The sequence below is a fragment of the Saccopteryx bilineata genome, chromosome 6 (assembly GCF_036850765.1).
Source record: "Saccopteryx bilineata isolate mSacBil1 chromosome 6, mSacBil1_pri_phased_curated, whole genome shotgun sequence".
NCBI classification, from domain to species: domain Eukaryota; kingdom Metazoa; phylum Chordata; class Mammalia; order Chiroptera; family Emballonuridae; genus Saccopteryx; species Saccopteryx bilineata.
Window position 1 is genome coordinate 204,080,300 of NC_089495.1, and position 9,706 is coordinate 204,090,005.

Genomic DNA, 9,706 nt, shown 5'->3' on the forward strand with positions numbered 1-9,706 from the left:
CTTTCACTGCATCACTCAGCAATTCAACAAGATAATGTGCGTAACGGTTTAATTCAGGCTTTCTCAATGCTACGGACATCTCGGCTTGGATGCGTCTTTGCTGAGAGGGGCCGCTGTCCTGTGAACTGTAGGATGTTAGCAGCGTCCTCGGCCTCTACACACGAGATGCCAGTAGCCCCCCCCCCCCCGCCCCTTGCCCAATTGGTCCCTCTCAGTCTCAGTCCGACATAAAGAGACCTCGTCTCCAGCGCTACCCTAGCTCTTCATAAGACACGGAGGCGCAGGCTGGGATGTGACCCAGACCCCTGACCTTGCATCATTCTGCCCTGTACTCCTGGGTCCAGCTGTCCCAGGTGTCCCCCGATCCTCCACAAGTCCTCTCAGAGTCCTGGGAGGGGGATGGAGGGAAAGCACCAGGTGAGGTTGTCCTACGAATATGACTGTCCTGTTCCCACTGCCCGCCTGGTCCAGCGGAGGTGCTCACTATATCCCCATTGAAACAAGAGTGAACAGACAGACGGACCGGGGGGTCCTACCGCTGCCGCAGACTGGCTACGGGGCAGTTTCTGGCCCTCTGTGCCTCAGTGTCCCCGTTTATAAAAGAAGGACCCTGGCTGGATAGGCACAGACGTCTCTTCCAGTGCTGCATCCAGCTCCCTGCTGCCCTAGCTGCCTCCTCTCCCCGAACCCCACATTGAAAGGAGTGCAACGGGTCACACAGGAGGATGCAGAAGTGGTCTTTATTGCCGGGGGTGGAGGGTGAAGGGCACAGAGACTGCTGTCTTGACCGTGCAGGCTACCAGTGGCTGAGGGAGGTCCTTCCGGCCGGGCTCAGGCTCCCACGCCAGCTGGATGGTGGCAGCGTCTTCCCGGAGGGAGACGCTACAAGGTAGCACAGTCAAGCAACTGCGATGAATCTGGAATGAGACCACAGGGAGTGAGGCCACTGACAGAACACGGGCCCTATGGGCACCTGCTATTCGCCACACGTGACTGCCCAAGCTCTTTCCCACGATGCCCTCAGGGCTTAAGGCCTCGGAGAGGGGACCAGCGCCTGTGGTCTGGGGTCTTTCTCTGGCACCTGGCACTGACTTCTTTACCCCCCTCACCCCTTAGGGACAATGGCAAATGTCAAAAGACTGATCAAGAGCCCAGGACTGGAGTCGGGGTTCGCTGCTCTGCCTAGAATCGGGATTGTGGGTCAGTCTGAGGTCCAGGTCAGGGCTCCATCTGTGACCAATATCAGGGCTCCGTCAATAACGGGGGCCAGAGCCCACCCAGTCTGCAACAGGGATCTGCGCTCAGTCCGGGTACGGGACCAAGGCTCGGGGTGTAGGGTGTGAGCAGCCTCGGGGCTCAGCTCGGGACGAAGGCCGGGGCTCAGTCTGCTGCAGGGAAAGCAGGAGGACCCCAGCTCGGCTCTGGCTTCCCCGTCATCCCCCGAAGAGAAGCCTTGTCCTCCCTGAGCACGGGGCAGGGAGCCCGGCCCCTCACCAGCGGGGGCGTGACAGCAGTCCTCTTCATCTGCCCTCTTCAGACGTGGATTTGCACCTGGGCTCCCTGCTGGAGTTTGTCTGGAGGAACAAAATCAATAGCGGCCTTCAGCCTCCACCCACAGAAACCAGACCCCAATGGCGGTCACTCTCCAGTGGGTCAGCCAGACGGCCGTGGAGCCTCGCACGTGTCACTCCAACCTCTCTGAGCCTCGGTGTGTTCATCTGTAAAACGGGTACACTCACCAACCTATCTATAATGTTTACCATCTCGTTTTACCCGGAAGAAACCGAGGCTCAGAGAGGCAGAGCCTTTTAACCAAGGCCCCAAGGTTGCTAAGCCACAGAGCCAGGAAGTGAACGCAGAATACAGTCCCTCTTCTTTCTCACATCATCCTGCCAGGCAGCGTCTGTGGGTTCACCGGGGGTGGGGAGCGTGGGGGTGGGGGTGACAGGAGAGGACTCTCGGAGGCCACAGAACCCCTTCCGTTCTGCGGGGACCCCTCCAGCCACACTCTCCCAACTTGCTCAGGACTCTGGGTGCTTCTGCTTCCTTAGGGTCCCTCGGGGTGGGCGCAGGGCCGCACCGCCGCCCTGGGGAGCCGCCTGCCCGCCTGCCCGCCCCGGGGAGGCTGCACGGGGCACGCCTCCACTCCCCCAGGCTGTGACTTACTGATGGTGTTAGTAACGAACTCCGGGTCCAGGGTGGAGAGGAAGAGGCGGATCAGTGGGCACATCTGAGGAGGGAGAGAGAGGGAGAGATGGGGGAGGAGGGGAGAGGACAGGTCCATTACCCACTGGGCACAGGCTGCCGGCCACCCTCGGCAATGCCCTGCGCTGGGAGCTTAGAACCCCTTTGACCCTGATGGTTCTAGAACAGTGCAAATCAAAGTTCAGACTCTGAGAACTATAGGATGTTAGAATTCTAAAACCTACCATGTAAAATTCTAGAACCCCAAGAATCCAGAGTGCTAACACCCCCAGACCCCTCAACTCTTCGAAACCTTGAACTTTGCAGTCAAATGGGGCCCTGGGAACCGGCGGCAGCGTTTCTTATCATTCTGTCCGCTGTGCCCTGGGGGTTTGGTTAAAATGCCAATTCTAGTTCCGCAGGCCTGGAGCATGGCCTGAGAGTTTGCATTTCTAGGGCACACACACCCCCAGGGGAAGGCGGGGGGGTGAGGGGAAGACCCCACGTTGAGTAGTGAGTAGCAAGTAGCCAGGCTCCAGTTCAGTGACTCACAGAGGAATTCCCTTCATAAACCCAGGTTCCCAGCCCCCTTGCAGAATGCAGACCCTCTGGACCTTCGGGCACATGGTCCCTAACGGTTTTGTATAATGCGCGGCAATCCTGCACCTGGTACACAGGGTTTTGGATGATGTGCCGATAAAAAGGGGGAAAAAAATCTATTTTATAGGTCTGTGCTTATTTTTTAAATTAATTATAAGTGATATTAACGTCTATGTGTGGTAGGGATATGAAGTTTCCTTTTAAAAATAAGTGTATTTAAATACATTGAAGTGAGTGACAGTGTGTTGGTTAAAGGGAGATGTCCGCGGACAGCATGCATGGGTGTGGCCAACAGCCCCAGTCTGGGACGCAGTGATCTTAGCTCCTGTCAGGCCTCCGCGACCCTCCCCGCAATGGCCCCGGGCTGAGTGAAGAGGGGCGGGTTCCAGCTGGCAGCCCAATGCCAGGTTTGCAGCTCAGAAGGGAAGGGAAGGGGCCCAGGCCTGTAAATGCCAATCTCCCTTCGCCCTCCCCCCACCGGGCCCCCAGGAGGGGAGGACTCACCTGCTTCTGCACCAGGAAGGACACGGTGTTGCTCAGGAAGCTGGTCATAGTGTCTACGACCTCATTGACCAATGCGCTTTGGCTGGAAAAGAGAGGAAACGAATAAAGCGTGGCAGAGTGGGCAGAGCTCCCAAGCAGTGGGGGAGCGGGGTGGGGGCGGGGGAGGATGGGAAGCAAACAAACTCCGGGGACACTGAGATGCCTTCCCAAGCACAGACAGAGCCTCCCTCTACCCAGGGGAGTCATCCCTTACGACCCCAGGTCTGAGCCCAGTGGCCCACCTCAATTCCTCACGAGAGTCCCCTCAACAACCCTGTTCATTCAGCAGATATCAGAGAGCAGCAGCTCTGCGCCAGGGCCCCAGCTCGGCTGGGGACGTGGGGACGAGCAAAGCACAGCAGCGCCTAACCTGGTACCTAAACATTACACGGGGCTTGCTACGGCTGGCCCCTTCCCACCTTCGGCTCTCAGCATACCTGTCACCTCCTCAGCACAAGCCAGTGACAGAGCTGATACCTGAACCAGGGTCTGTCTGATGACAGAGCCTAACCCCCTCCCCCCCCACACACACACACTGTGCGCCGCCAGGTAGAGGAACAGGGCTGACGTCAGGGGCCCGGGACACTCCTCTGAGACGGATGGGAGGGACTCACCCGTCCAACAGGGAGAGAGAGATGCTGGCTGGGTCGCTGGCGCATTCTGTCAGGACCACTGTGGAGGCGCCAGTCTGGGCGTTGGTTTCAACTCGGACACTGGTCAGGAGGTCCAGGGAAGCCTTCAGGTCGACCAGCTTGCCGACGACGGGCCTGCAGGAAGGACGCATCACCGTGAGGAGGGGTCTAGAAGACCCCCACATCGTCCCCCTCGGGCTCCTCCATCTGGGGGACGTTATCCAGGATTCCTGTGGGCAATGTCAGCACTATCCGTGTTCTTTAAGGGATTTGCATAGTCACATTCGGGGTTTCTTCTCCTGGCCACATAGGGTTGGGTTCATATGAAAGTTTTCGTTAACATCACACTCATTAAAATAATACTAGTTAACATGTATTGAGCACAGATTATGTTAGGCACTTTTGAGAGGTATTTTCCCTAGATGCTACTAGTACTTCTCCCTCACGGTAAGATCAGGTATCAATCCACCTGATCTTACCGTGAGGGAGAAGTACTAGTAGCATCTCTATTTGCAGAACGAGGAAGCGTTACAGAGAGGGTAATCATCCCCAGATCTCATCACCAATGAACGATGAACCGGTAGTATACTTAATTTTTATAAAGATTTCCCCCCACCAGGTGCTCACTTTCCTACCTCTGTATTTTTTTAAAAAGTCATTAATAGACGTTAAAACGATGTCTTTTCCTACCATATGATTTCACTTACATGCGGAACCGAAGGAACGAAATAAACAAGATTAGAAACAGCCTCATAGGTACAGAGACCACACTGATGGCTGTCAGAGGGGAGGGGGCTGGGGAGGGGGTGAAACAGGTGAAGAGATTAAACAGGAAAACGAAAGGAACCTCAGGGACACAGACAACAGTATGGGGATGAGGGGGGGGCAGATGGGAGAGGGAAATGGGGGGGCAGGGGGAGGAAATGGTGATGGAGGGAGGCTGGACCTTGGGTGGCGAGGACACACTGTAGTGTGCAGATGACGTGTTGTAGGACTGCACCCTGGAAACCTACAGAATTTCGTTGACCAAGGTAACCGCAATAAATTCAATAGAAATCATTTTTAAAAATAAAGTTAAATTTTTCACACACGCCCTTTATTCTACAGACTATGCACGGCTATATATAGGCCTTTGTCTGTAATGGTCACTGCTATTTAAAGAGAATCGGGAGAGACAAAATAATGCGGGAGAAAATTTTGCCCAAGAGTTACAAATGTTAACCTTCTCAATTTTGGCAAGTTTTACCATTAGGTAAATGTTATGTCCGCCCAGGAATAGACGTACTTAACGGAGGAACCTTTGAAAAGAGACGTGGGTATGGCCAAAGTTCGCTGGAACCTGTTAACGGTTAGGGTTTGGGAGCAGAACAAGTCCCTTATTTGCAGATTGGGAGACTGAGGCCCGGGGCCACACAGCAGCGTAGAAAAGGGCGCTGCCGGTTCACAGCGCCACTGGCCGCGCGGCACGGCCTCCCCCAAACCGCAGATTCTAGCGCGTACTCACAGGGCCACGGAGACGTCCGCGGTGGAGGGGAACCTCATGGTAAGCCCTTTGCCATCAGATGTGAGTTCGACTTTGACATCCACGATGTGGACGTTGCTGATTTTCAACCTGTGCCGAAAACAGAATTTGCCCTTGTTGTTCCTCGTGACAGCCATGCGCTGACCACTTATCTGTGCCAGGGCGGCGCTGAGCATCTGAGCATCCGCAGCCTTGCCTGCTTTGGGCATTACCGTAGCCCTCTTCAGAGGTTTGATCGTCTCCATAGTACCGCGTGGCACACCGGGGGTCAGACCATTGTGATTTCCCCCCAGATTCCCAGGAAGAATAATTGCTCTTGTCGGAATTTGAACCCAGAACATTTTGACTCCAAAACTCTATGCTTGGAGCCAGCAGGTGTGAATTTCATTTTTCTCTCCCCTGAGGGGTTTCAGAATTTTATTCTCAGCTATATTTGGAGGAGAAAGCCTTGTTCCCTGAAAAAGGGAATCCAGGCACCAGCAAACAAGGGGAGAGGGAAGGGAACCCTCCCCCGACCCTGAAATTACAGAATGTGGGAACACAAACCCACGTGATGCCCAGATTGGCCCCTTGATCCTGCCTCTCATTAATCATGTTCTGGTGGACTTTGCCTCAGACCACTGTGGCTCTATGGGAAGAACAAGTTATCTTTCTGGGTTTTGTTTTTGGGGTTTTTGTATTTTTCTGAAGTTGGAAACGGGAGACAGTCAGACAGACTCCCGCATGCACCCGACCGGGATCCACCTGGCATGCCCACCAGGGAGTGATGCTCTGCCCATCTGGGGCATTGCTCTGTTGCAACCAGAGCCATTCTAGCACCTGAGGCAGAGGCCATGGAGCCATCCTCAGCACCCGGGCCAACTTTGCTCCAATGGAGCCTCGGCTGCGGGAGGGGAAGAGAGAGACAGAGAGGAAGGAGAGGGGGAGGGGTGGAGAAGCAGATGGGCGCTTCTCCTTTGTGCCCTAGTTGGGAATCGAACCCTGGACTCCTGCACGCTAGGCCGATGCTCTACCCCTGAGCCAACTGGCCAGGACCTATCTTTCTGTTTTTAATCTTAAACTTAACCCTTTCTCTCAAAGAAATGTATTCCTGTACCCCCTCCTCTTTATTTGGAACCAAGATCTATCTGCACCGTGAGGAACCAACTCACGCAAAAAGCTTGTCCTTATATGAAAGGATGTGAGAAAGGGCGTCGTTCACCATTTTTTCCGCATCCAGGAACTTCTGCTTAGCCAGCTGCCAAACCTTGGAGTCCTGGACCGCTTTCAAGTCGCTCCTCAGTGACCCGAGGATGCCTGATAGGAAAGGACGGCTGGTCAGTGCTGTGGGCCACGTGGGAAGCAGCTACTGTGCGTCAAGCCCCAGAGAAGCCTCTCTGCCCGTGTGGTTTCCTTCCCTCTTCCTAACAATGCAGTGAGGTATAACTATCTGATGTTTGTCTGCATGTTACAGACCAGAAAATAAAAGATGAGAAGTTTAAGAAATCTGCCCAAAGACACACGGCTACGGCGCCTCTCTTCCTTCCGTGCTGCCTTCATACTAATGTCTGCTCATTATTCATCAACAAAGCAATCCAGCAACTGACCGGGCAATGGATAATGATTATACCCCCAGCCTCTACTAGGGATTGGGGGTGGGGTGTGGTCTACGGGTCTAAGTGAGATGTCCACACGAGCTGGAAAACAACTAGGTCAAACAAAATGAGGAAATAGACTAAGAGACAGAAAAATCTAGAATCAAGGGAAACGTACGACTCCGACCCATAAACGTAACAAATTGGAGTCCCGGGATGAGAGTTATACAGCAGGCCCAGAGAGCAATAATTCACACCGGAGCAGGAGGACAGAGAGTCCTCATGGGAGGTCCCCAGCGAAAACAGGGATTAGCGAGAATGCATGCCATTGTACTGGAGAAGATGTGTAATCATAGCACCACAATTTGGCTCTGTAATGGACAGTGTATCTTCCTGGTGAGAAGGATGCAAACAGAGGGTGCCAATCAGAATAAAACTGTGTCTAGTCTTATAACTCACTAAGTGAACTTGAACCAGACACTTCTGTTTCTGAGCTTAGTTTTCTCAACAGTGACGTTCAAGATTAGATTGCTCCTGTATCTTTAAAGATTGCCTGACAATATTTGAGAGGCAGCATTTTACAAACGTTACTAACTCATATATATATATATATATATATGGTATATATATGGTGTGTATATATATATATATATATGGTGCATAAATATGTGTGTGTGTGTTTTGTGAATATGTGTGTTGTCTTCATTTTCCAGAAAGTGAAAAAGAAAGCCAAGTTCTTTTAAGAAATCAGAATAAAAAGGAGATTCGATTAACTATAAATGTAGGAATACAGCTACCTAGGTTAGGTAGAATTCATTTCCAAAGAGTCCATACAAATCAGTAAGAAAGGGAAACAGCCCAATAGAATAACATGCTAAGACTATGAAAAGCTAAAATGGGGGGGGGGGGATGAGTGGATCTTCCATAATTAGAGAAATGCACAGTGAGGCGGGTTGCAACGTTTCATTGATGAGACTGGCCAAGCATTTCAGTTGCCTATACCCCTGGGGTGAAGGGGGTACAGAGACACTGTCCGAGAAAATGTTAATGTAGGGAATTCTCTGTCAGCATCTACCAGAATTTAAAATGTGTCTATCACTTGAACTTTTGAAATCTCACTTTTAGGAACTTAAGTACATATTGGAAAAAGTTCGCCATGGCAAAATATGTAAAAAGGATAGTCTTTTAAGCATGGCTTGTTCATCAAAAAAGTAAGTAAGTGACCACCTTTCCCTGGAAACCACTCATACGGGGCGGCCCCTGGTGGCAGCCCCTGGTAATGCACCGTAGGGTTCTGGTGACTCACCTTGAAGTGTGTGGTCCACGGTGTCAAGGGTGTTTTCCACGACAGGTTTCAAGCTGTTTACAACCTTACCCAGGTCATTGCCAAGACCCCCAAGAAGAGAGCCTGAGTTGCCAAGACCCCCAAGAAGAGAGGCTGAGGCCCCAGTGAGCAGGCCACACACGAGAACGAGTTTCCAAAGCTGAAACATCTTGTCCTGACACCTGGACATCCATGGAAGAAACAGGAGTGAGAATTACCCAGAGGGGAAAGGAATTTTCCATGAGCACCTACCACTCGGACACTTCACATTCCTTTGAGGCATATGTGGCCGTCTCCTGTTTTACAGCAGAACGTATAGCCCAGGTCAGAACGCGGGAGCCCAGAGACCCGCGGCCCGTGCACCCACAAGCGAGATTTGCAAAGTCAGGCTTGACTACAAGTCCCCGGTCTTTACAGCAGGGTCGCTGCCTACTGACCTCATGTCCTCTGTGAAGCCTACCTTTGGCCCCTGTCTGACCTGAATTAGGGGACTTCACGCCACCCTTTTTTCTGCCTTTGTTCTCTGGTCAGAGTCCTGAGTTCCAGCATCGGAATGACCTGTCCGCCTCTGTCGCCCGGCTGTGAGCTCTTTAGAAGAGGGACTGAGACTGAGACTCCACTGTCGAAGCCCTCCGCCCCCGCTGAAGAGCCCTCACCTGGTACCGGTCAACAACTCGCTCTCTGCTGAATAGAACTATGAACAAATAAGTGGGCTCCAGGTCGTGGCCCGCCGTTGCTCACCAGTTTGACAGCTCTCTGAATATAATCTACCTCTCTCTCTAACTTTGCTCTACTCAGAACCCAAGCAGCCCCGTTCCTCTGCCTGTTGCCCGCAAAGCCTTCAGAAGAACCGCCTTGCGGGGTGTCATCAGGGGAAGCTCACCACTCACAGGTTTGGAGAAGGATGCTCACGAATCCTTGTTCTCCTGCGAGGTCTCCTAGGACTCTTCTGGGTGGCGGCGGCCCTTATATGGGTGGCTGAGGGATGGGAGGCTGCCCATAGAAGCCAGCTCCGCTTCCGGGGCCATCCAAGGAGACTCCAAAGAAAATAACCCCCGTCTAGGATGAACGGAGAGACTTCCAACCCAAAGGTCACTCAGGATGCTTGAATTGAAATGGATGGGTACGCGGAGGACTTTCTGCCAAGACTAAGACCAGGCTCTTCGGGGCGCCTCCAGCTGCCAAGACGGTGGCCGTTGCGGGTGGGGGTTGGGGTGAAGACTGAGAATGGGCAACTTCAAGAATGGGCTGGTGGGAGAACCCACAGAGATCCCCCAGCCCGTTTCCCTCATCATTTGGGAAGTGAGGCTCAGAAAGGGGGAGTGGG

General features: G+C 53.0%; 1 protein-coding gene across 1 annotated transcript; it reads right to left on the minus strand.

Annotated features, from left to right (window-relative positions):
* Positions 1 to 724: 724 nt before the first annotated feature.
* BPIFA2 (BPI fold containing family A member 2) lies at positions 725 to 9,418 on the minus strand. The gene is made up of 9 exons (XM_066237271.1): positions 9,270 to 9,418; positions 8,362 to 8,561; positions 6,633 to 6,777; positions 5,464 to 5,571; positions 3,942 to 4,094; positions 3,289 to 3,370; positions 2,167 to 2,230; positions 1,495 to 1,574; positions 725 to 917 (listed from the first exon to the last, which is right to left on the minus strand). Exons 2-8 carry the CDS (start codon positions 8,546 to 8,548, stop codon positions 1,534 to 1,536), a joined length of 780 nt encoding a protein of 259 aa, XP_066093368.1. The 5' UTR covers positions 8,549 to 8,561; positions 9,270 to 9,418; the 3' UTR covers positions 725 to 917; positions 1,495 to 1,533.
* Positions 9,419 to 9,706: the final 288 nt, after the last annotated feature.

Coding starts and splice junctions, on each gene's coding strand:
- BPIFA2 (XM_066237271.1), bottom strand. CDS start 8,548: ATGTTTCAGCTTTGGAAACTCGTTCTCGTGTGTGGCCTGCTCACTGGG. Junction 6,778..8,361: donor CGTGGACCACACACTTCAAG/GTGAGTCACCAG, acceptor CTTTCCTATCAG/GCATCCTCGGGTCACTGAGG. Junction 1,575..2,166: donor GTTCGTTACTAACACCATCA/GTAAGTCACAGC, acceptor TTGTTCCTCCAG/ACAAACTCCAGCAGGGAGCC.